Here is a 27,491-nt window from a genome sequence, read left to right as displayed (position 1 = left end):
AGAATATCGATTTCCAGAGTAAGTTAGTAAATTAATCATATCCAGTATTAAGTAAAATATAATAATATTCTCCTATCGGTGTCATTACCCATGTAAGGTTGAATATGTTCCTCTCTCAAGTGCCATTAGTATTATTTCTTTAACAAATCGAACGTTTATCCAAGAAAACCTCCATTTTGTACGTATCTTCTGTCTTCATTCTTTTCCTGTGTGATGCGTTAACTAATAGTACATGATAGTAATATGTAGATTTTTAATCTTGATTGCTTTTTTGACAGCTCTCTTGACTTGTTTTCTCGAAATATTACGAACTACCATAGTTATTACTGTTATGACCTTATTATTTGTGATACGATTGGCCCATGATATTATCATTAAAGCTATTCGACGCAGTCACACTTAGAAGTCATCTAATCTTTTGATGGTCGTTTATCAAAACTGCTCATGTCACGTAGCACAAAACTCACCAAGATATTATATTATTATAGTCCAGGCATGGATATTATCCAGTATGCAGAAAATATGTTTCATTGTTGCAAAGATGTTTCTTAACATCGCAATTTTGATTTTGATCTCAGCGTCGGGGTTTAACCTTCCCGAAGACAGGCATCGACCTGGTCCACTTTTTAATTTCGGATTCCAATGACAAGCAAAATAACGTTTTCAGCTATCACCGTGAAGTCTCTTTTATAGATTAATCTTCAGATCATCTTATTTGCTGACATACGTCGGTTAGGTCAGTGGCGCATATTTGGTAACGTAGAACTCCGACACCCTGACTAATATGTAATCAAACTTTAAACGTACCTATACTTATTTAAAAAAAAAATACAGGGATTTGTTATGATTTGGGTAATATTGTACACACAATATGTGAGAAATAGGGATCTTTTTTAGATTTTGGGATAAGTTCATAACTTTATGACAGATTCGAACGATTTAGAGGCCCCTTTTAGATTTTATGACGGATCGGTAGCGCCATTTACGTCAAAAAAAATAGCCGCTAAGCTTGGCAATAAGTATTTTCTTTAACAGTATTAACTGTCAATTCTAACGAAAGGTAGAAATTAAAATGAAATACAAAATGTAATAATAAATGAGCGAATTTATGCAGAAAGCACCCAGTCCAGCATATTATTAGCTTTTTTATTGATAACTAACTAGAGTGATAAATACTGTAATATAAATGAGTGTGAATAAGAAGGAAGCAAATGGAAGATCTATGTTGTTTTAGTGCAGTGTGACTATTTTCTTCGAATCGAAGGTGACGTACTCTTCAATCCATTAAATTTTCATTATGGATTTGTAAAGGGATCCTATGGAAGTTATGCAGAACGTATTATATTGAGTAATATTATATTGAGACGATAACTCATTATTTTGGCCCAAATCGTCGAGGAGCTGCTTTCTGCACAACTATACGCAAATATTGTTTATCGGTAGACACCCTGTAGGCCATGTGGCGTCGATATTATTACAATGTTCGAAACCAATTGATTTTTAAAAAATCCTCCAGTTTTAAAGCCAAGTTGTCTACTAAAATACGATTTTTGAAAAAAAAAATGATTTAAATGACCTAGCTCGCCAACTGCATGTAGACGATAGACTTCTTATATTTTGAATCCTGAATTGTAAATCTGTTAATTTGTTGTGTAAATGAGTTTACAAAGTTTCAGTTAAATAGCGTGGGGGGGGGGGGACAGAAGATTTTGGAATTATAAATAAAAGGAGCCTTATACGTAATTTCTGTTATGACATTTGAAATTATTTAGGAAGCGCATGAAACACGGTGAAGTTGGTAAACTAAACAAATATTAATATCGTTTTGTTGCCATTCCTGTATTTATTTATAATGGCTGCCATTTAAATAAATTGTGATTAATTATTGGAGTACTTATAGTTTTAAACGGTTTTACAAAAATTTTACAGGATTTTAAGCTAAATAATAACACCGAAGTGTAGTACCTACCTACTATTCACTGATTATGTAGGTACTCATTGTGATGGATTATTTTTTATAATATGTCATAGCAGTATTGTGAAGTTTTCTGCATATGATGCTGCAATGTGAAGTTACTTGTAGCTAATTTAATCAGTGGAGCAGAGGTTTTTTTTGCTTCAATTCCATACATGTAGGCTCCCATCTCTACGGAAGAAGTTTTTTTTCAACACCATGAACGTGATAAAACTGAACATCTTGGTTTATTTCAAATGTCTAGACTTGATAAACTAAAAAGATTCTCTATCACTGCTATTAAGTTTTGACAGGAGATATATTATTAAAAGCGGTCTACATTAGACCATAAAATAACTGAGAAAAAAATAGATTCGCTGTAACAAAATTGTGCGATGCGTCAGTCGCTTTGAGAGCGTTTCTAAGAATTTAAAGACAAAACGTTGCATCATCGTGATTTTGGCGAAGACAATGGGAGGGTTTTGAGGTTTTACCTTTTATCTACCTGAGTCCTGGGATCTGATGAAGCACCTTTTGTAATACCTGGAAAATGTATATTTTAGTATGTATTCATACATATATAATACATAACATACATTAGGATTAGGCTGATCATGCGTCCGTTGCGTTTTTAGCCAGTCTCACGACTGTGTTCCCTAAATTTTGGGTTACATGTAAATTGTACATAAAACATTTCACCGTGGCATAGTTCGCCGTGAGGTTTCTTATCGGAAAAAGATGACCGTATACTATACGGTTTCCGATTTTATTGTATTCAATATGAACATTAATTCAATTATTTTCATAGCTGATTTTGGGAAAATTTATGAATTCAAGAATGAAAACCTAACCTAACCTAACTAATCCAGTATATCTGATATTTTTAAAATTTGTTTACTGCTGGCTTCCTGTAAAGTGTAAACCGACAAGAACCGTGTTTTATTTAGACATGAATTTTATGTCAGCACTATTCGACCCAAAGAGGTTGAACGGTCTTTAATATACGGCCATATATTTCCGATACAACATTTCACGAAGTTTCCGGACACGAAATTTTGACCCAGCGCAGTGATCAATATTTTCCTATATTATAGTAATAAAACTAGAAAATTTGTCCTATCCGACTGACTATGTATCTAACTAAACAATTATTGTATTTCTTTATTTTACCTTCTTACTGTACCTATTTAGTTTTTAACGTAATTACCTACTAACAAACCGTTTCCAAGCTCCGTACTATTACGAGGTGCTCGTAGGACTGAAGGGTAGGAAATATATATGTGAGCAAAGGGCGGTGGTTCGCGCTAAAGATGTTCAATTAAACAATTAAATAACGTCTCTAACTGATTAGGCAAGAAAGGAAAGACGATATTATAATATAAAATTACATTCTATGTTTGTTTGGGGTAATACATTTTATTGGTTTGGGTTCGTCATAATAATTTATATGTGGCCGATACACTGAAGATTTTTGTTGTATTTTCACACCGAATGTGAGGAATATTAATCTAAGCAAAATACTGAAAACGAAAGTTTTGTTTCTCTTCTTTCTCGTGCACTCATGGCTGAGGACCGTGACCACATTTAAATTTCGCCATCCTTTGAGCGACCAAGACTTTCCATCCTTCTTGATCTTCCGTTTCTCTCAGGGCAGAATGGATGGTGCCCCAAGTCAGCTGTTTCACTTGGTCGCTCCATCATCCACCAGTTTTTTTTAACATTACAAAAAAGTAAAAGCCAAGCAGAAACAAATTATCCAATAATATTCATAGTTAATCATTTTTTTTGCTATTTTTTTATTAAATGCACAGTATCTGCCTTCTAAAATTTTCTGCTTTAGTATGGATAACAGAAATTGTGATAACCCTGGATTTAAAAAAAATATACTTAGTCCGAGGAAAATATGGTCACCATAATTAATTATAATACATTTAATATTCGTTATAATGTTTATGAAGGCGCTATAGTTGTGTTTTGATAACAACTTTGATATTTTTGAATGAATTAAAAAATAATAAAAACATATAACAATAATAATAATCTTTATGAATGCCGTGGATAGGGTTGCCAATCGTCCCGGATTTTAGTACCCGTTTCGGGATTTTTACATTCAATAAAGACGTTATTGTTTCGATACTCACGTAACTTTACGTTGTAATGGTGTTATATTATAATATTATTTCGGTGGGTATGGTGGGTGTCGTAACTCTGAATGACAGAACAATGAATAATTTTGCTAATAAAAAAATTATTACAGAGTAGAAGAATTGGGTGTAATTAGATTTGTACACATTATTATGAATGCAATGAAATAATATGAAGATTTGATTGCTATCTAATTAGAGTTGGCAGTGTTTGTGTAATAATAAATTAATTAATTCCTATTATGAAACATGAAGCATTCACAAAAATTGTTTATTCGTCTGTTATGTATTATAATTCGTCGAAATGAAGCGTATATGTACTAACAAACTACCCTTTTCAGGAGAGAGGGGTGTAATTTTTTGGCAGTAGAGGGGTGCTTTAGGTCCTTTAGGACGAACACTGTTTTGGTGAACAGATTTATTGCCACAGGGGCCTTATGTTAGAACTTGCGAGTCCCAGTCGCCCGGTCGACATGACATCATATGACATCATATGACATCATTGTGACGTACTACCGGAGTGATACTAGCATTCAAGAAATTAACGCTGCTCAAACACTGGCGCTATCCATTGTCCCCATACAAAAATAGGTGTTTCAGCATGTTTGAGCCGTGTGCGTTGGGCGGCTTGCCTCGACCCGTGTATTGGCTTACGTCACAATTACGTCATGTCGTCGGGTGACTTAATGTCACAATTTAGAACATAAGGCCTCCTTTTCCAAACAGACACGGCGCGTCTGTTTGGAAAAGATTTAGTGAATAACGTTTCTTCTTGGTACATAACAGTATTCAAAGCATAAACCGAAATGTGTGACGAATCGGTTTTATTAACGATATGGTGCCACCATGAAAAGAAGGTGTTAGTACACAAATTTTAAAGCTTCAAGTTTTCTAAGAGTTGTTTTAAAGTTGAAGTCAAATTCATGACATACATAACTACAAAAGTATCTCGTGAAGTTATCTGTCAGGCGTGAGAAACACAGTTAACACATTTACTTGATTCCAAATGCATCCCATTATAATATCCGATTGGACTTTTTATTATCCAATTGGAGATTCTGTGCTAAGCCACCTTGTTTATGAAATTGTGATAAGTATCAGTCTTATTTTGGAGCAATACAAATAATGGAAAACATGTCACCGTGTTAATTATTTAGAGTAGCCCTGCAGCAGGTTTAGTTTAATTTTTTAACACATAAGAAAACATGGTAGGGATTTTCGCAATATTGTAGGATCATTTTTAAATGTAATTTAATAGTATTTTCTTGGTAGTTAGGGAAGTAATACAAAATAATTACAAGATAAAAAGAACTTTTTCTATACAACGTTTTTAAATTTTCTGTTGAATTATTATGCTCAAACTTGTACTTGATATGAAGTAAATAAAAAACAAATATAGAACACTGAAATGTCATTTTGATTTCCATAGCAACGCACGTATATATTAATAATTTAGTTGCTAGGACCACCCCCTTAGCAACCAATAATAGTCTTTTACTTTTTATGGATTTTTCTGAAATAACTTTCCATACAAAACAGAATTAACTGAAAATGAATTAAATTCTGCTTAAAAATGGCTAAAAGTATTAAAATAATGCATTGGCATCGTGTTCTGATATATTATATTCTAAAAGTTTCAAATATCTAGCTAGTCGGGAAGTTAGTTAAAAATCGATTGCAAGATTGGTACCGGACAAACAACCACCGGACAAACAAGAATACGAGCTAATAAAAACGTTGTAGAATATAAAATTCCGGTTCTTGTCTATTACTTAGTGGAAGTCAGCGGCAAACAAATTTTGAAAATAACCGATATATTATACTGGATTATTTGTTAGGTAAGGTTAGGTTATCATTCTTGAATTCATAAATTTTGGCAAAATCAGCTATAAAAATTAGCGCCGTTCCTGTAGCGGCTTCCTGTAAACAGACTTGTACAAAAATTCCTTCTGTTTAAAACCATAGAAGAATATGAGAAGTTTTTCTTTTGATAATTATAACAATAAAGTGGTAGGTACAATGTAATTGTTATTGTATAATTAATTAAAATCATCTTTCTGTTTTTGTCCACTTATGATATTGCTAAGTAACGTTGCATTTCACACGGAGTATCTTTGTAATTATTATTACGAAATTGTATAAACCAGATTTATAATGATATCGGTACTAATTTGCATTGTGGTTAACGCAATTGATAGACGTGCTATTTATTATTAATCTTTTGTATACATACTAAAGCAATGCTATAAGTATGTATACAAAATGATAATTTAAATTATAGTACACAGGTGCGTATACAGAAAACTGGTAAGGGGGGACAGAGATTAATTACACTTTAAAAAAATATCCGAAATATACCAGTGTGTTATTATTTTTTTTTACGGATGTGGGTATAGTATTAAGACAGTTCTTCATTGAAACGGCAAATAATTTTCAACTATAGGTGCGACGAAATTTTGGACTCGCTGGCAATCGAAGAGCGAATGTGAGCTGTGAACACGTCGATTTGTTTCGTGATGGCGACGGGGGTATTAATTCTTAAATCATATAAAGATGACTAAAAAACGTTACCTATTTACTTGAAAAAGAAAACATGTAAATGAATATGTTATTATTGTTACTAAAAGAACAATACACAGAACGTTAAATGGTCGCATGTTGGATTAATATGACAAATTATATTTCGTTCGGCACGCGTCATTTGCATAATCCGCGCAACGCCTAGCCACGATATTTTTAGACCATGCCTCAACTGAGGTATAGCGTTAAGGGTGTAGCTGTTATGCTGAGTCAACTACGAGTAGATGTGTCGATATGATATAAATGGGTCTTTACAAAAGGAAACGCGCGTGAGCATTTATATTATATCGTTTTGTATTTCGTATAAAGTAGGTACAATTACACTTCTGGTGATAATAAATGGCAGGATACATAAAAGTATATTAATAATCTATGATGGACACGCACAGGTTTATAATGAATAATGATACTTTTAACTTGACATTTTAGGAAAGGATGAGTGTCTCGTAATGTCTGTATATTGTTATTGACGCTCTCTTGACAACCGGCGTTTTTTGACGTTTCCGTCTGCGTTTTGTCTATGCTCATTTTTAGAGCTTTATATGTGTCAGTTGTAGAGTTGGGTAAAACCTTTACAATATTTAATTTTGATTAGAATGTGAAAAGTCAACATTTGCATAGATTCCCAAACTTATCTAAAGCCAAATTACTGAAAAATAATTACAAGATAAAAAGAACTTTATATATACAACGTTTTTAAATTTTCTGTTGAATCATATAAACTTGACTTGACTTGACTAGCTTAAACAATAAAAAAAAATTGTACTTGATAGAAATAATACTGAAATGTCATTTTGACATGTCATATTGATTTCCATAGTAACGCATGAATTTATTAATAATTTAGAATAATGGTGTCGAAATAACTTTTCATACAAAATAGAATTAACTGAAAATGTATTCAATTCTGCTTAAAGATGGCTAAAAGTATTGAAAGAATGTATTGGCATTGTGTTCTGATAATATATTCTAAAAGTTTCAAATGTCTAGCTAGTGGGAAAGTTAGTTAAAAATCGATTGCAAGATTTGTACTGGACAAACAACCACCGGACAAACAAGAATACGAGCTAATAAAAACGTTGTAAAATACATCGCTCGATAGGTTTTTTCAACATTGAGGTTTTTTAAAACGTAGAAAATGGAAACGTGGATAGGTTTTCAATGATATCAAAAAGTGTTATTTTGCATTTTAAAATTAAATGCATTTTGTGTTTATTTGGAAAATATGTAATCACTACGAATGTAACTGTATATTACACAACACACGAAACACCTAAAAAACATTTTTTTTCTTATTTCCTTTTGCATCCACCACCCCCTTATCTGTATTCATCGCCCCATAATTGCCTCTGAGGCTATTACCGCCTCTCTGGATCGCGATAACGCCCATTTTGGGAAACACTGATTCAAATACCAGATTCTGGGCGATGCCACTGAATTCGTGTCCGGAAATTTGTACGTAAGCATTTGACCGTGTCATCGTTCACCGTGAGATATTGTATCGAAAACCGATGGCCGTATAGCATTGAGATATAATTCACGTGAGATCGAATACTTTAAAAATACGTAATACAAACTATCTGAATATGAACATAAAGGAATACCAGAAAGAAAATACTTGCATAATATATTTATTATATAGATAAAGTTCTGGTATTTGCTCGTAATTATCAAGTCGTACCTAAGTACCTATAAATATCTGCCAGCGTTATTATTAGATATTTGTTACCGATCAATATTAAATAAATGTTTTTAAAATATGAACATTACTTAATTAGCCTTGCTAGGCGGTCGTAATTCATTTTGGCCATTCCAGTGGTCATTGTTGGGAAAATTAAATTTAAACTTTACTTGATTAACATAAATCTAGGCTATAATTATTATTTAAAATAAAAAATGGTAAATTGGTCTTGCCTAATTGGGAATAATTAAATAATGTCCATTTGTATGATAAAATATTGTACATATAGTATTTTATTTATTTAATGCATTTATGGTTTTAAAGTTATCTAATATTTTCAATCACAAAACTAATACAGTTCCTATTAACTTCTGACTTATCTAGTTTTATCATTTCGTAGAGAAGGAAATGTAGAATTATATTCTATAGTTATTTCAAAAAAGTGAAAATTAAGTTATCTAGTTGTAGTATTGAGGTGACGATATAATTGTTGATCCATGAGACTTATTTATCGTTTAAATAAGTAGATACCGGAATGAAGAATGCAATATTATTAATTTTATAGATGATTATCGTAAATTACCATTCGAATAATACCGAATCTCTTAATAACATTAATGTCATTCAATAAATATGTAAATACTAGTTATGTAGTGCCTACGTAAAAATGAATTTTATTCCAATTCTTAAAAACCGGCTTTTCAATTATTGGCACCGATTCTATTAATATTATTTAGCAGTTCTTTTTTTATTTTATATCATGAATGATTCGATTAGTAATTTCCTTTTTCTGTTTGATAAAGAATTGAAAAAAAACAGGACAGATTAAAATTCTTTAGATATAAAAAAATATAACATGTATGCATGATTCACACAAAGCACGTGTTTTCAAAATTTTTAATATTTATAGATTTATTTTCAAATAAAAAATGATATTTAGTTAACGCAAACAAACATGATTGCAATAATAATATGGTAGGTATAATCATGGTTAATAATATGGTAGGTATAATCATGGTTAATTTCATAGTTTCCGATGGGAAAATCTATTATTGGCACAGTTAAATTTTATATTGGTGGTATAGGTAAATCAGTTTTTAGTGGCACCATCGCAGCTATTCTTTACAGTTAGCACTTTAGTACGTTTACGTTATTTTCATTGGTCGAAATTAACTGTGAAACCATTCCATACATAAGCCGGTTATCTTTAATAATTAATTGGTAAATTCATAATACGGCGAAAATTTAGGTTGGTAGACATGTCGGTCAAATTCGGGTATGTTCGTGGTGGCGTATCCACCCGAACCCCAAAATGTTGTATTTAAACGTCAAACATATCACCATAACCTTCAATTTTATTAGCCATGTCGTTGCGTTGCAGCATGTAGTAAAACAAACGTTATGCTACGACTAGTCACTCGATATTTGACAGATCGCGGGGATCTATATAATACAATGACATTATTAATGGACAACGCACTTAATACAGTAGCTAGCAAGTAAATTCGCGTATAGCGACAGTCGCACATGTATAGCTAGACGTCACGCAATTTCCATTATGCGATATCACGCATCGGGAATTTATAGCAATCTCACCTTTATTGTAATGGCGTTAGAACATTGTTTCTAGTGTCAACGTTCATTTGAGCGAACCCGTTCGAACCGAACCATTCGGCAGACCCGACAAAAATCATCGGGAATTTATAGCAATATCACCTTTATTGTAATGGCGTTAGAACAGTCATGCCATTTGGCAGACCCGACAAAAAAGTGAGTGTCATTTTTTTTCTAGACGCTTCGTCCATATTAATGTCATTGATATAATATAATTAAGGTGGCGGCCGTGACGTAATTATCTTTCGAAAACAGTTGCATCTTGTATTTCTATTCTCAATATATAATTGATGTACTTCTATCTCGGTCTAAAAGTTAACATAACCAAGATAGGGATTGTTAAAATAAAGCACTTTTTGATAGTTCAGGCGGTTAATTTATTGTTACGTAAAGTGTTATAAAGTGTGATATATTTATCACATTTAACTCTCTTTGGATATGATATGTTAGAATATCTTCACACATGCGATTCGCGGGTATTTTAGAATAATAATTGTTTTTTTGCAATGTCCGCTTAATTGCTAGCAAACAATACCACTACAAAAATGCAAGCCGCTTTTATCATGCACATGGTACCGCTGTATAGTAATTTATCTATATAACCTCACTAAGAAGTGATATGTGATCTATTATTATTATTATATTTTTACGGATAACTCATTTACTGTAACAGCGATTTAAATATGTAAACGTTTAACATCTCCAATGAAACTGTGGAAGAATAGTATAGTAATAATGCGTGATTTTTAATATTTTCATCTAATTATGTTGTGTTTTAACCTATAAATTGAATATGGGGCGAATTTTCATTTCCAAGTCGTGAGTCAATTGTGTTGTTAAGCAGCAGGGGATATTTCTTTATAATATATCAAAATACAAGGGGTTGTAAAAATATTACTGTAAATCTATTGTAGTAATAAATATATATTTAATAATATTTTTTCAGTCATTCACGCAACATACCAAAATTAATGATAGGTTATCTACTTCTCTGCTTTGGGATTGACTGGAAATCAACTGTTTGAGCGTTCGTGGTGTGAAGTACTTACTTACATTCGCTTCTTTACTTGATACCATGTCCAAAAAACCGATACTATCACAAATTGATCATTTTTGGCGGAAATTAATATTGAATAAACATCCTTAGCTATAGTAATATTGTACTTCGTGTAAATACTTAGACATTGATGTACGATGCTTCGAAGCATCAAATTTAATCAAATATTTGCTAAGCTATTCAACACAGACATTATAAAGGTCACCTTTCGTCTAGAATAGGGTGAAACTAGAAATGCGATAAATTTATTTCAATCATGGTAGGTATGTAATATATTTTGGTACTTACCATATACATTATTTTTTAATATTTTTTTAGGAATTCAAAATACTGCCCTTCTAAGGAAGAAGGCAGCAACTGATTCTCACACACTTTCGAAATAAATGACATAAGTAATGTGTGTTTTTCAATCTTTAGTACCAACTGTGAATAAATAAAAAACGGTGATAATTTTTATTAGTAGGATGTTAAAATACAAACAAAGTAATAATAAACGAGCAGTAACTGCAATGCATAGGTGCAATTACTGCCTTTTTGCTAAAAAAAAATGTATTATTTTAGAAGATGTCTATTTTTTCACTTATGATTTTAACGGTTTTTTAATGATAATACTGATTTAAAAGTGAACAGAATATTATGTAGCTGTCAAAATTACCTAACGGATGGCATTCATATCTAAATTTCATAAATTTTGCGAGTTACTGTCTTCTTCCTTGGAAGGGCAGAATACGGTTTATATGTAGTTACGATACCAAGAATTACGTCATAATACTTTCATTTCAACAATGACTTTGTATCTACCAGTTCGTAAAGAAACATAATTCCTCAGTAGGTACAAGGGTATACTATTTGACAAAAACCTGTTGGGAGAAAATGGCTGTCAAAGTTTTTGTATACCAGTAAGTGAGTAATTAGATATTTTTATAAAGTATTTATACAGTATTATTATGTAAATATCCTAAAAAATGAGCATGTTATCTAAAATTATAAAGAACCACCCTAAATTCTCTCCAATATTTAAATTAAATCAATTTATGTAATAAAGTGTAGTATTGCACTAAAACAATTACCCTTCTTTGATATTCATGTTTATGTCATACAAATTTATCTGAAATATTATGGTAAAATAAATTTCTATAAATATAGTGCAGCCTTGCCTATTAACTTTAACTAATTATCCATATTTTGTAATTCATAAGTCAAACTGAAATTTTGTCAAATAGTGTACTGAGGCAGCGATATAGACACACATTTTATATACTTTTCTTCAATGTGTTCCTTTTTTTCTTCTTCATTCACGTTCGCTACTTAGGTAGGTGAGGCATATCACCGCAGAAATAGCACTAACATTAAAGCTGACATGTCTTTAATGTCCATTACATTTATATAGGTACTCATTTAAAGTTTGAAAAGCGATGATTTGCACAATTATTTATGTTCTCATGCATATTATGCTAAGACAATAACGTACTTAGTGTTAAATTATAGAACTTATCAGCTGTGGTCAAAATAAATGTGGTTAACCATTTAATTATTATTTAAATTTATTATTTACTATTGTTTACTCACCTAAATAATTAAATGGTTAATGATTAACTATTATCTCTACCAAAAGAATACATTCATATCTTTTTTATATAAAACTTTTGCATTCTACTTTGAATTATTGCTGTACCGATTTAATCCTCAGGCCTCTATGGTTATGATCAAATTTCAAATGAGACGTATTATGTAAACCAGTATCTACTTAAATAAAAGTTAATAATTAATTATTAAAAATACAATTTAACAACAAAAAAACTTGACAACAGCAATCACTCATAGGTCATAAAAAAGGTGTAGGTATTAGTTTTATTATTATTATTGTAAATCATAATCAGTGGCAGTCTAAGAAATAGCTCCCACAAAGGGGGGGCTGAAAGGGCTCTAGCCTGGGGGTCCGGGCTCAAGAAGGGCCCGGCGTGTCGAGTCGACCAGATACACACATCAAAAATTCTCTAACAGTCAAAAAAAGTCGCCTGCAGCGCTATTTTCCTTCATTAATGTTATTATTTAAAATTATGTGGTTGTACAATACAATTTTAAATTTCGTATCGATACTCCATAATTGTAATGTAATGTATTAAAATATGCAAAAAAACACTATATATACCTACACATTAATTTTACAGCGTAGACCATTTTGGAAAATGCTACTGCAGAGCATCACGCTGCCTTCATCCTTAGCGATAGGTAGGGGGCCCCACCAAAGATCCTAGCCTTGGGGCCCGCTTCAGGATGTGGTATAAGATACTGGATGACCCTCTTAAAACTCAGCCCCCACTAGTAAAAAAATCTGCGCCGCGTTATATCATAGAAATGTAAAGTAATTTCCCGGTTACTGTTATTTTATCCAAAATTTCTTATTAAAAATCAATTAAAATATAAATGTGAAAACATAATTATCAATAAAATTGATGATAACGTGGTAGAAACCATTAAAATGATCTTGAAATAAAGTTTTTGTCGATTCTACGATATTTCAATTATCCATGTTGACAGCTAATTCGGTTTATTAGCACACAATCAGAAAGATCTAAATATAATAAATGGACACTTAAAAACCTAAAAAATGTAATAAAGCACATATATAACTTTTAAAACTGTGTTTATTTTGTAGGTACATATCTATTAAATAAACAGGCGACCTTTTTGCTATACCTGCGTGCTGAATAAAAAGTGTATGAAGATTGAAGTGGAATATTTTCTTAAAAAAGTTGTGACCAAGGAACTTAAAATTGATAGGAGCTGGCTTAACCTATCGGGAGTCGTATAATAGGGTACAGATCTCCAGTGTGTAGAAATATGGGATAAATTTAAGCACGTTGTTACCAGATGAATGTATCCCCCAGAATAATGCTCCTCGGAGACGACCAGCTGATCGAACCATCGTCTTCCGCATTATTCTAATTCCATCCAACATGAACAGCAGCATCCGTGTTGCCATATTTTTCTATGCTGATTGTAGTAAAAAGGCGTAAAAATTATATTATTTCCGAAAAAAATATAGTACAGGAACATTTTTCGGCTCGAATCCTTTAAAATTATAGTATTTTGGAATATTCGGTGTAAAATTCGAGTATTTTACATTTTTTGCAGAATCAAAATTATAGTATTGTACTATAATTATAGTATTGTACTATAATTATAGTACGGTTGGCAACACTGAGCAGCGTTAAACTCCCTAAAATCCAACATTAGCGTCATTTAATTAAATTGTAATCTTACGATAATTAATTTTCTGATAAAATTTTATTATAATAATATTATAAGTATAGTATACCATTTATAATAATATTGTTTACTAAACTCGCAGCCAATAATATTAATTCTTTTAGCATTAATATCTCCTCACTAACTTTGATATCCTCACTTTTACATTAAAATTCCTAAAATGCCTAGACTCATTATCCGTAATATTAATTTATTTTATCCGCCGCGAATAATATTAAATTAATCGATACTGTTCGGTTATCAGGAATACAGCGGAAAACACATTTTGAAAATAGACGATAAACTGGATTATTTGTTAGGTTAACCTAACCAAATCTTACCTAACCTAACCCAACCTAACCTAACCTAAACTAACCCAAACTAACAAATAATCCAGTAGGTATATCGGGTATTTTCAAAATGTGTTTTCCGCTGTATTCCTGATAACCGAACAGTACCAATTAATCTTAATCTTTGTCTTGTGTCTAATGTTTTAATAGTTTATTGCACTTTTTACACTTAGACGTCGAATGCCGACGGTAGTAAACTAGACATCGCGTAAACCGACATAAATACAGTTCTGTTAAACTTTTTATGTTAATTAGGTAATACAGTTAGTTTCCAATACCGAACATATCGTACCTATTGTCTGATTTTTAAAACCGGTATTTCAGTATCGAAAAATACTGAGATACCGGTATTGCAATCCCTAGTTATACAGCTGGTTATATCATAATATGTAGTTATTTAGCAAAATGTTAAGTTATTATTATAAGATTAAGTAGTAAGAATATGCCAAATTGTGTGAGATCTAATGGAGAAAATATACAACAAAGGCGTCACTATAACACACTTGCGACATAGCTTACTTAGTTACTTACATCAAACTTATCCGACTAGTTTGTTTGTAAGTAACAGAGTAAGTTGATCAGCTGATGGATTTTGCTCGTTCAATAAATTCCTGTCACATAGCATCTTGTCCGTGCGTACAAAACAATATTACGAAATAAGTTCGCATGTCAGTGGGCGCACCTCGCTATTAGAAAGTGTTTTATTGATGAACATAACCGATGTATTATGTTATCACCTATCGAGAGTGGAAATATTTCTTTTGTTTTCTTCGCACGCTTGCTCTATTAATACACAAATAAAGTTTTACCTGTCAAGAAGTAGGTGAGTCTATCTAATACGAAACGGAACGAAATGCCTAGTACAGAGTTGACGAACCTTTTTGCGTACATGTGCCAAAATTTCCTAAATATTATTTTTCGACTGTCTTACGTGCCCAGCAGTTTTTCATGGGTAAACAATAGTTTTTAAGAATACTATTAAAAATGACAATGCTCTAGATACCACTCAAATAGCATAATACACATATAGCTTTATCACTTTTTTCAATTACGCCATACATTTCGGTCCATCAATTTTCTCTCTGCCAGAATTATTACAGCTCCACCAAATTCTTGTTTCTTATTTGGTACAGCAATTTTTGGGTGTACATAAAATTGTTTATTACTGTATTACTTAGCTTGGTTCTTTACGCACAAATTGACACTAGAATTGCTCCGATCAGATGAGGCATTCTTTCGCTACAGTGGTCTCAAGCATTGTAAATCGATTACAATCAGAAGTTCGCAGTGCAGTTTTCACCAGCCACCTGATGAGGGTCTAGGACGATTTGGCACCGGATAACTGGACGCCACGGAATTCGAAAATAAATAGACGTTAGGTACTTATAGGTACTTTAAAAAATATATTTAATATTATTATCTATATTTAAATGATTATATTATGATTTAATAGTTGGTGAGAATGTAAATATGCAGACGTAAATAATGATTTAATCGTGCATATGTTTAAGTTCCGACGAAAAAAGAGTTTTTTATTTTATATAAAGTCTTAGGCATGGTAATTCTCAATCGGCAATATAGAATACATTATGTTTAATTAAAACTATTAAGTACTAGATAGAAACTGATCAAAATACTTCGTCTACGTTCTATATACGTGTCTATAATATATTTACATCAAGCGTAATGCTTATTCTTGAAGAGTATTTGCTTGCTATTTTTTATACAATGCGATCTGTCATTTATTGTTATAGATACTATTTTCTCTCTTCAAAATAAAACATTCGCGTGCCATGCAAAATCATCTCGCGTGCCATAGGTTCGCAACCCTTGGCCTAGTAGGCACGAATCTTTTGATACATTGGAAAATTATCGTGCGTTTTGGTAATACTTTATAATGAACGTATATTATAGGTACCTGCTTATTTACGATGTTTCTTACAGTTTTGAAAGACTTACAACGTTAGCATATTGATAAGTTGTGTTCATTATTCGTTTTCAGTAGAAATAATAAAAAAAAATAGCTTCATAATAATGGTTGGAACAAAGAATTTGGACGATTCTTACATCACGTTATCTGTGTTATATTATGATATTTTAAATTATTTAGCAAACGTACCAATTGTTAAGTTAGTAATCTCCATAAAAATTTATGTCTCTCAGTTGCTTTTCCAATTTCCTACTCACGCAATGGTTGTCATTTATGTTCACACGAGTACACAGTTATGAACGGTTTTACACAAATTTTACAGGATTTTTCATCTAAATAATAATGCCGAAGTGTAGCATTTTTGGCTGTTTATCTACCCATCGTCACGGATTTTTCCACAGAATAGACAATAAATAGAATTCCGATAAGCTATATTATACCAATACAGTAAATTTTAACGCAGGGTTTTGAATGTGTGAGTGTCCTACGAAAGCTTCCTATAGTTTAGTTTGCGATAGTTTCCTATAACCTTTTTTTAGTATGCGTCCAGAAGAAATTTCTTCGATGTCTTTATTTTAAGACATATCTATAACTATTTTCCTTTCGATAATTCGTCAAATGATTATTTTCCGACTTACTTTTCACTCTCTTGAATCTCGTAGGTCTCTTTTGCTCTTAAAACACTTTTGCCTGTTATCGCGAGGGATGGTTTCCAATCCTGGTTTACTAATGAATTGGAATTTACATGCGCCTGTCAATTACCTACGTGGTCGCAGCCATGATTTATTCTGGATCGGAACCGTTTCCTCGTGTCAAGCCTATCAGGCACCATTAGGGAGGAGTGCAAGACTAGTCAATGCGCTCCCTAAAGACGTAGACATTTTCGGTGACGTGCTATGTATTTTGTATTCGAAATTTTATTTTTCATCATTTTATTATTTATAAAATTGTACTTAGTATGTTTTTATTTATGTTGTTGTATATATATTCTCTTCTTCTCTCTTGTGAGGCTGATATTTGTTATAATGTAAATCTCATGTTGTGTACGTCTTGAATTGTCCACAATGTTATAAATTTTGTATTCACATGACGTGTACCTACATACTGATAAAAAATGAGCCACGCATTATAGACGTACAATTAGTGTGTGTAATACACCAATATTAAACGAGTGCCAACGCGTAAACCGAGAGCAGTTGTCAGTATTCGACGTATGACGTATTGTTGACACGTGCTTAAATTTATCCCATATTCTTCCTTATTCGAGATCGGTTGCCTGCTTCTCCTTACCATAGGTATTTCTGTTTCCATTATTTCTGAGTTCCCTGGATGGTTCATTGTAGACGCCACGCAAATTGGAAAATAAATGTCATAGCAATAGTGTGAAATTCTCTGCAATGAACCTGTATTGCGAGAGTCACCTGTAGCTTGTAGTTAATTTAATTACTTAGTCCTTTTTTTGCTTAAATTTCATACTTTTAGGCTCCGTCTCTATAGAAGAAGGGGATTTTTTAACATCTTTGGGTTGGAAAGTAATATAATATATTATTTTCGCTCTTTACAGATTACTTGTTTCGTACGGTCAATGATGGTTTATTTATCACATCGTTACGGATTTCGTTGTGGATACGGGCGTTAGGGAAACCTGAAAATCGTTGTGACTGAAGGCTCCATCATACATTTTAACATGTGACGTCATCCGGAATACACCTTCCAGACACGTGTATCTTCCTGATTACACCTGCTACCAAGTACATTGTGATGTTGACGTGATAGTATACCCATAAAATATGGCTGAGACATCGATTCTCAAAATTCAAAAGTCGAGACTATAGTAAAAAAGCCAACAATGTCATCAAAATCAGCTGCGGCCACATGATGTATCTGAGTGTTTTAAATCGTCATTCAGAATGAGAATTAATATAGACGTGGTAATGTTATTTTATTATATTTATTTTTTCATTGGCACTACAATCGTATGTGACTCGTAACGAGCTTTTTTAAGCCTATATAAATTGGTTTATATTCTTGGTAAACCTACTTAGTATGTACTTAAGCAATATTTAGCTATGTAATGGAAAACTATCAAAAACAAACAACTTTCAAGCCTTAATTCTATTTTGATAAAGTGACAAAGTATAATATATTCAATTTATTTTATGTTCCTCACGTTTTATACAGTATATTTAAATTAATTAAAAGGTGTGAGAAACTCGGGAATACTATCAGAATTTACGTCAAACATAATCTGAATACCTGTTATGTCTATCAAAAATAGGTACTAAATCAGGGGTTCACAAGCGTTTACATAAAAATGTTTTTAAATAATTTAAATTATTTGTCAAAACAAAAGTATATAATTCCAAATAACGAAGCCATTTGATGAGTATGTTTAAACAAAGTTAAAGTTCCTTGTAGAATTCAATCAAATTATTATCACGATTAGGCCCGTTTGGTTATGTATTCTCTAGCAAATTTGTTAATGATTCAAACTATATATTGAAGGGTACATCATCCGAGTGAGATGACATTTATTGAATGTGTATAAAAATATGTTATCAGTGCTCGAAATGGAAGATTTTACGAACCAGTGCGTTCGATAATTTTCTGAAAATATTTACATATTTAAGTATGTAATATGTATTATATAGAAATGCACAAGCTCAGGCCGTCAAATGGAGTACCTGTCTTTAAAATTGTGGCATGCAAGATTAGGGCATAATATGGCGTACGGTCGGCGCTGAGGCTATTTAGTGCAGGCAAATCAGCATTGTTAGGAAACGCTACATTGTGATAATACATAATATTCGCCGATCAGTGCCGACGGTCAGCGTGACTGGAAAATCAGCATTAAATATATATTTTTTACTATGCTTTCGACAAGTTTCGTATTTTAGTACTTTTTAATGATTCACAAACCGTGTTGTAATAAGTATTTAATTTTTCCACGAGACGTGAATCTCGGCGATTTCACGAGCAGAAGCTGCGTTCCGGTCCATTTCGAGCGCTGGTTATATACTTTCATAGAGGTTATATTTTGTTTTCATATGTGACATAAAACGTTGCTATCTTGTTTAATTATAAAACACATTTTTTCCCCTCAAAATATTGTTTTTACATATGAATTTGAAATCTATTATCCAATTTACTTTTTGGGTTATATTTTTGAACAGCACCGGTACTTACATTAGTTAATCTTCACAATTTCGGCAATGAAAGTCTATGGGGATTGGTAAAACACCCGCTATTTGTATTATACCAGTAGTGATGCGTTTGTTAATATGGGTTTAAAAGTAATTTTTAATATTCCGTTTGAAGAAAGACAAAACGTATATTTTGGCAATATATTAAAACTGTTCTACTGGGCTTGCTTCCTATTTTTAAATCTTCTTCTTCTTAACGTGCCATCCTTATTGGTGATTGACCACCATCAGGACGATCTTACCTCTATCATCCGTTACCTGGAACAGTTATGTGGAGCTGCACTTATCCCGATCACGGGGGTTTTTAAGCCACTAAATCCGGCATTGTCCTCTGTTACGTTCACCATTGACCTTTCCTTGGATGACAAGTTGGAGAATTCTGTACTTTTCTCCTCCTAATAATGTGGCCGAGGTACTGTAGTATTCTGGTTTTGATATTACGCAAAACTTTTCTGTCCAACGAATTTTGAGGATACGTCTGTACAGCCACATCGAAAGCCTTAATTCAACGTGACATATCTTGGTTCAGTATCCATACATTTTGAAATAGGTAGTGATGCAGATTCTACAAAAAACCTCGAAGGACGCATCAAAAGTGTGACAAGCCTTGTAAACCCCTGATTAAGCAATATTAATTCTTTGTTCTAGCAAAGCATGCAACAAAACATACGATTTTTTTTGTGTCTGGACAAAATATTATTTATGCAAATAAACTAGGCGAGTTTTTGTTTGGAATTAAATAATTAATTAGTTTACTCGAGAAGTGCCGCGCAGTGCTTTTCGCATAGATCGTAAATTCACTTTCGTTGGTAGTTTATATTATAACTACCTAGACATGTATACACATTTTATGTATGTATCTAACAGCAGTGGCGTAGCCTGTACTTTCGCATATAATAGAATTGGTGCCCGTGATGGGGAGCTTAAATCTCAAAGGGATATTAATTTTTTAGAAATGATATTTTAAATAAATATTATACTACTTATACTATTGCCGTTCTCAAAATAAAATGCATATAAATATGATACCATACCACACACAATAATCGATGATCTACAACTTGAAACTATTAATAATAAGACCAATGTCCGCTTATATTATATTTTTTTAATAAAATATTCAAGCCAATGAAATTATTCTAAAAGATGTTGAAAAACACATTCTTTTATAGAATCGGAGGCTAAATGTATGAAATTTAAGAAAAATGGACCCCTGGTCCATTTATTAAGTTGGCTACAAAGGCTTCGTATTGCAGGTTCATTTGAAGATAACTTCACACTACTGCGTACTACTTAACCGGGCGTATACAAAGGCAATTCGTCACAATTTGAGTAGATAAACAGCCAATAATATGTATTACACTTCGGCAATTCCACTTCTACTACTACTTCTACTTCAAATACACTTCACAATAAACATACGAAATGACAGCCATTTTGTGTAAGAAAGAAAACCAGAATTGCAACTGAACAATGTTAATAGCTAACTTAACAATATTGTTTCATGGGCTTACTAAATAATTACTTTCGACTGATAACTAAACTTGTAACTCCTGGACTTGCGATAATAATGAGGATTTTAGGTAGGAGGGAAATATTATGATGAAGCATCATAGATCGATTCGAAAACTTTTATTATGTCGGTTCTATTGACTGGAAAAGTACATAATATGTATAATATTATGACTTGTTTCGTAGTGTGAGATTTGGCATTGTTTTCCGTTTATCGTGACGTCAAAGCTTTCCCCAGGTGCCAAAGAGTGATTTTTAAAAGTGACGTTGAAGTGATTTTACGACATAGTGTTTATTGATTGATGATTGCAGTTATCATGATAAAAGTGATATCAAATCATAAATGTTTAGCGTAGGTGAACCAAATGTCATTATTGTAGTATCATTAACGTTGGTGTTATATATTTGGAAAAATAAAATGACAGTTCGATGATTGATGCTTGAGTTTTTTGCATTCGTTTTAAATTATATTTCTTGAAAGTTTTTAAATTAAATATTATTATTATGACATAACTGCCGGCCATTAGATAATGTAATGAAAATGAGCTACGAGGTATGGGGTACTGACTATAAGTCAATTAAAAAATACATACAAATATTTGAACTCGAAACATGGCGATTTTTCATGTTTTACTCAAGTTTTCAAAAAACTTTTCATAGTTTAATTATGTTCAGCTGGCCTTGGGTAGATATTGTGTTATTCTTTAAGTTATATCGTTAATATAATCAGAACAATTAGTTTTAATTAGTATCCTTCGATACAATCTAGTATGTGTATATACTATTATATTAAGCAATCACAGCAAAATAATACGGGCATGTTTTTACGCTAAAAAAGATAAAGTTGTTACCCAATGGACACAAATACTTAACGAATTATTGTTTCAATTAATTTCGTTTCTACATAAATGTTTTAATTTTATAATATGATACTCATTTCTCTACGCCAGTATTTTCTAAGCTAAACAAATATTATCGCATCCGTTTGGAAAGGTCAGTAACGTCCCTAGACAAAATGCCGTCCTTAGGCAGCGCCAAAATGCCGCCCCATTTTTTATACAATATTTTTATTATACTTTCACGACTCCAATATCTAAGAAAATGTGTTCTATTGATACATTACTACCGAAATATACAAATAATTTTTCCCAAAAGTGGGGAAAATTTTTACGTTGGTAATACAGTGGCTTCTTACATGTCATTTTTGCGTCACATTAATTTGCTCTCTCTTGAGGAATTATGGATGGTTCGTGTCGTTTTTCTTCTTCACAAAAATTGGCAACACTTGTAATGATATTTTCAGGTTGAGAAAAGGCAAAGGTTTGTGCATTATTACCCGTACTTCATCTCACCACTCCATCGCTGCTATCTGATCACTTCATCAACACACAACAGACTATAATTTTATTATTATTAGTATACATATGTAATATACATAATATATAAGTACTCTTGTTACACTACGATAAGCTAAGGCGTCCCTGGGCAAAGTGTCACCCTTAATCAGTCTTAGAAGCCGTCCCCTTTCACGTTTAGGTACCTACATGTGGTGGTGTTAGGCATGTGAAGGTCTGTGGCGCTGACAGTTTTGGAGGCATGCTTGTGAAAATGTTGCCTGTAGGATAAACTGCACATAACAACATGTATCACACTGGGCATTACAATACAATAATATTTATGTTGTCAGGATTTTCTATGGTTCGATTATATTTTAAACTAAGAACTAAGAACTAAGATGTTGATACTTCCCAATGAAGCGAAGTTGTAATATATTTTGTATTCGTTCCTTCATTTGCCGCCCTTTATAATTTGTCGCCCCTATGTAACACATGACCTGCCTACCTCCATGGGGTGTCACTGGGTATCATAGTCTAACATTATTATACTGTTGTTGTTTTATGTTCGATATTTATGAAAACTAATGACTTAAATTCCATAGATTTCCGGTGGGTAAATAGCATCTACCTACCGATTATTTTTTTAATTTCGAAAATGAATGAGAAAAAAGCACACGTGTACCACACGGCGTTGACGTGTTTAAGGCTTATTATTATTTTGTGACATCTTGAAAATGCAAGTGTGTTCTTATTTTCAGATTCGCGTTGAAAAATATCAATCAAGATGGTGGTCCGGCCACAAAATGGCGTCGCGTCATTGCAAATGGCGGTGATCTGCGCAGTTTTCGCTCAGACCATCGCAATGGACAACCTGAGGGTGGCTTTCGAATGGAAGCAGTTGGACTTCGCTTATTCATCTGAAGCTGAGAGGGCAGAAGCTATCGCCAATAAAGATTTCATCCCAGAAAATAACGTCCCTGTAGGATTAGAGGTCTACGGAGATAAGCTGTTTGTGACAGTGCCAAGATGGAAGTATGGTGTGCCAGCCACGCTCACATATGTGTCACTCAATGGTGAGATATTTTTATATATATAATAATTATTTTTTGGGTATATTGGTAAACCATCTGTCATTTTAGGATTATATTGCGTGTACCTAATTATTTATTTCTTCGTCCATCCAGTGAGTTTTAAAGTTGCCCTGTAATCTTTTTAGGCGCATCGCACATTCGCTCATGATAGCTAAACGTGAAACTACTAAAATTGTAATACGTTAATTAATATTAACGAAATAGGCAATCGAAAATCTTTAATTTCTATTATTTTGTTAACTGTCAATTCATGGTGGAACTGCATTGTATTGTTGTTTTAATTAAAAAAACGCTTTGTTTTGTTTCAAAAATTTTGAAAATGTCCCTCTGAGGTGGACGAAACCGGTTCTAATCTATTAATTAAAAGTGTAGTAAGGACTACAAAAAAATGCATTTTATTAAATTAAAACAACAATACGAAAATCTTTATTTACTGATCGCAACCCAATTTAAAGTTCTAAAAATAAAAATGGATGTTTCCATTCTGAGAAATGTTGAGAAGCGAATAAAAATGTTTAATTCTTTCTATTGTTATGAAACTTAACTATTCAATTTTTTTCTAAAATGTTATTCGTATAGGTACTAACGTTACATGTAGGTAAAAATAAATGAAGTATTATAATAATTCCATTGTTTAGTTTGAACGTTAAAATTGCATTGCGAAATGAATTACAGCTAAGTACTTAATTTAAGCGTTAGACCATGAGTCTTTTTTGTCAGCTTCACTTTCATGTATTTACGCGCTGTCTAGCTTCTTCGGCATAATAGGGGATACACAATAATATAATGCATATCTTTGCTATCGACAGCGAAAAAAGCTCATTATGTAAACAGACTGTCACGATAATTTTAACTTTATTTTTTGGTGTTGTGACCGCATTAAAGTTTAGGTACATTATTATTCGATAAAAATAATTTATAAGTAAGTACCTACACCTTTTTATTTTCTAAAAAATCGACGGTGTTTAAATTAAAATAAAAATAAATAAGACAAAGAATTCTTAAAAAGATCTTTCTACAACGTTCAAAAGAAATTATTAAACTATATTTTAATAATTCTAACACACATTTCAAAATGTTTTTGGTCTATCTATGGCTTTGGCTACTTTCATGCTAAAACTATCGAATCTGACGGCAATGTGATATGTTCAAAAAATTTATTGTCGCGAAATGATTTCAGTGTAAATAGGTATTATGACTGTATGTATTTGGTTCATTTTGACGACAATTAAGCAGACGTATGTGAAAGCCTCTTACACTGTGGAAAGTATTGTTTAATCAAATGAGGACATTGATTTAGCAGTACATGCCTGAATATTTATATATTATAACAAAGAAAAGATTGTAATTTTGGTAATTAACTGCGTGAAAGTGTTTTGACAAATTAACAACCGTTCACAAGCCTTTCTTGTTGCTTCAACGTGATTGATACTGAGAATAGTGACGAACTCTCGAATTGCTTGCATTGTTTTTGAATATTGCTCATGTTATTTATCAGTGTTGCCTAATATCGTTGACATAAATATGCCATATAGGGTAGGTAAGAACATAAATTATTTCGTAGAAAAAATGTAAAATAACATTTATATGACATTACTTTCATGAAAACAAAGATTAAAAAATAATAAGTACACTAGACGGGTGCTTCCTAAACTTTTTCATAACACGGCTCCCGAAATCACAAAAAAAAAAAACACCAAGGCTTCCCTCCCAACAAATGTTAGTCTTTAGTGACCAACAGCACTTTATTACCATTAATTATTATTAAAGAATAATAGAACATTTAGTTTAGTTATCATCTAGGTATTGTATTAAAAAAAACAAAAATTAGCTTTACATTTACTTTACACTTTAAATTTATTACAGCTACAGCCTACAAAATTTCATAAGGGTTGTGATTGATGTGAATATTTTTACATAATAAATGATATCCGTTACAATATTTGAAATGCTAATTCGCATGGTTTGTTCCAAAGTCTCCGTTGAAAGACACGATCTGTGTTTATTTTTTATTACCAGTAATGATGAAAATGCTGTTTCGCGTAGGTACGAGGGTGGTCCCAGAAGTACCCGACCTAACAAAGAAAACACATACAATTTGGGTTTTTTTTTAATTTCTCTACGTACCTAGTCTCCTTTTAGGTCGATACACTTTTTCGATCGATACTGGCGGATTGGAAGTGACTAACAGCGACCATACTGGACATGTTCACCTAGTATGCTAAAACATTACTCAAATAATATCGGCTGTGCTACCCGCTTGGTTTAGACTCTAGAAGTATAATAGTAGTGCCCCAGGCGACTTTTTTTACTATTAAAGCTAATTTATGATGTGTGTTTATCTGACTTATCTGGTCAACCCGACACGCCGGGCCCCCTACAGCCCAGGCCCCTAGGCTAGAGCCCTGTCAGCCCTCTCCAGCCATGACCTATACCACTCCGGAATTCGAGTGGACACCGAGAATTTTTTGACAGTTCATTAGGGAACGGGTTTCTAAAAATACCCGACATTAGTGTTTCGAAATTTTTATGTTAGAGATTAAAATCTAAGAAATTTTTCTCTAAAAAGGGTGCTGGAGAATTAAAAATCATTTTTTGCCGTGTTATTTGTCTAAGCCCCAAGGTACAGTTTATTGGCTTACAATTGTGTAAAATCATTCTGATAATTTTCATGTTTGGGGGGTGCCAGGGCCCCCTGGGTGCGCCACTGGCTTTGATACCCTGTTTATAGCGAGAATCGTCGAGCTCCTCAAAATAGCCATCAACCGCCAACTCCAACCTCTTCATTGTTGGCAAATCTTTTACCACCGAGCCATTTTTTCAAGTTTGGAAACAGAAAATAATCCGAGGCGGCTAAATCTGGCGAATAGGGTGCGTGAGGAAGCAATTCGAACTTTAACTCATTGATTTTGGCCATCGCGATAACAGATGTGTGAACTGATGAATTGTCCTGATGAAACAAAACTTTCTTTTTCGCCAAATGCGGTTGTTTTTTCTTGATTTCATTACTCAAACGCTGCAATTGATTTTCCTTTTTGAAGATAATCAATGAAATTCGATTATTTTGACTGTTCTTAAGTCAGGACTGGCTTTGCCACAAACTCTCGAGTAAGACGTACATCGTGTAGCTCCCGGGTCTTTTGTGCTTTAAAAATCGAAAAGTCATCCGATTTTGAAAAAAAAAAGGTTTCTCTGTTTTGGCTCATGAATGTCAACCTGGTGATACAAAACTTTTCCGAGAGATTCCTCCGGAAAGCCGTAAAGCCGGAAAATCTTTTTGAATGTTAGTTTTTGATAAAGTGTCGCGAGAAAGTGTTTCAGAAAAGTCGGTTTTTGCTCCCAGGCGTCGACGGGAGCCCCCTTGCATTCGAAGTCGTCGGAAAGTTTTGGGAAAATCTCAAGGTTCTTCGTGAATCGAGTGAAAAACCATTTTTTTTTGTCTTTTTTGTGCTATTTGTGACATTGTGAAGGCCCCCTTTGGGCTATAGTGATAAATTGTTTGTGGGATACAGGCGTATGTGCCCTCAACGTTTTGGTGTTTGTCCGAAGAAATTCGGTTCAGACCAACCGATTCTAGCTCCAAAAAACCATAATTTGTATTGTACCATTCCCCGAACACGTGCAAATTATTCATGTTTTGATTTGAACGATTTCCAGAACTTTCTCGAATGATCTGGAAGAATCGAATTTCGAAATCCGCATAGCAATTACACTTAACTGCAAATCCTTCTAGAAGTTTCTCGAAACTACTGGAGCAAATCGAAAACTTCGAGGGACTTTTTTATT

The 27,491-nt window shown here is 32.7% G+C and overlaps 1 protein-coding gene across 1 annotated transcript in view; it reads left to right on the top strand.

Moving 5' to 3' along the window:
- The window catches only part of yellow-b (L-dopachrome tautomerase yellow-b), a 75,658-nt gene that overhangs the window by 35,876 nt on the left and 12,291 nt on the right, over window positions 1-27,491 (top strand). The window contains exon 2 of the mRNA XM_085944747.1: window positions 23,373-23,687. Coding sequence (XP_085800873.1) covers window positions 23,399-23,687 — 289 coding nt within the window. The 5' untranslated portion in view covers window positions 23,373-23,398. The remainder of the gene's footprint in view (window positions 1-23,372; window positions 23,688-27,491) is intronic.

The sequence above is a fragment of the Rhyacophila brunnea genome, unplaced genomic scaffold, assembly GCF_057557595.1.
Source record: "Rhyacophila brunnea isolate RB1 unplaced genomic scaffold, BYU_Rbru_1.0 scaffold_17, whole genome shotgun sequence".
In the NCBI taxonomy this organism is placed as follows: Eukaryota; Metazoa; Arthropoda; class Insecta; order Trichoptera; family Rhyacophilidae; genus Rhyacophila; species Rhyacophila brunnea.
Note: the sequence above shows the minus strand (reverse complement) of the source record. Positions and strands in the feature narration are given on the sequence as shown.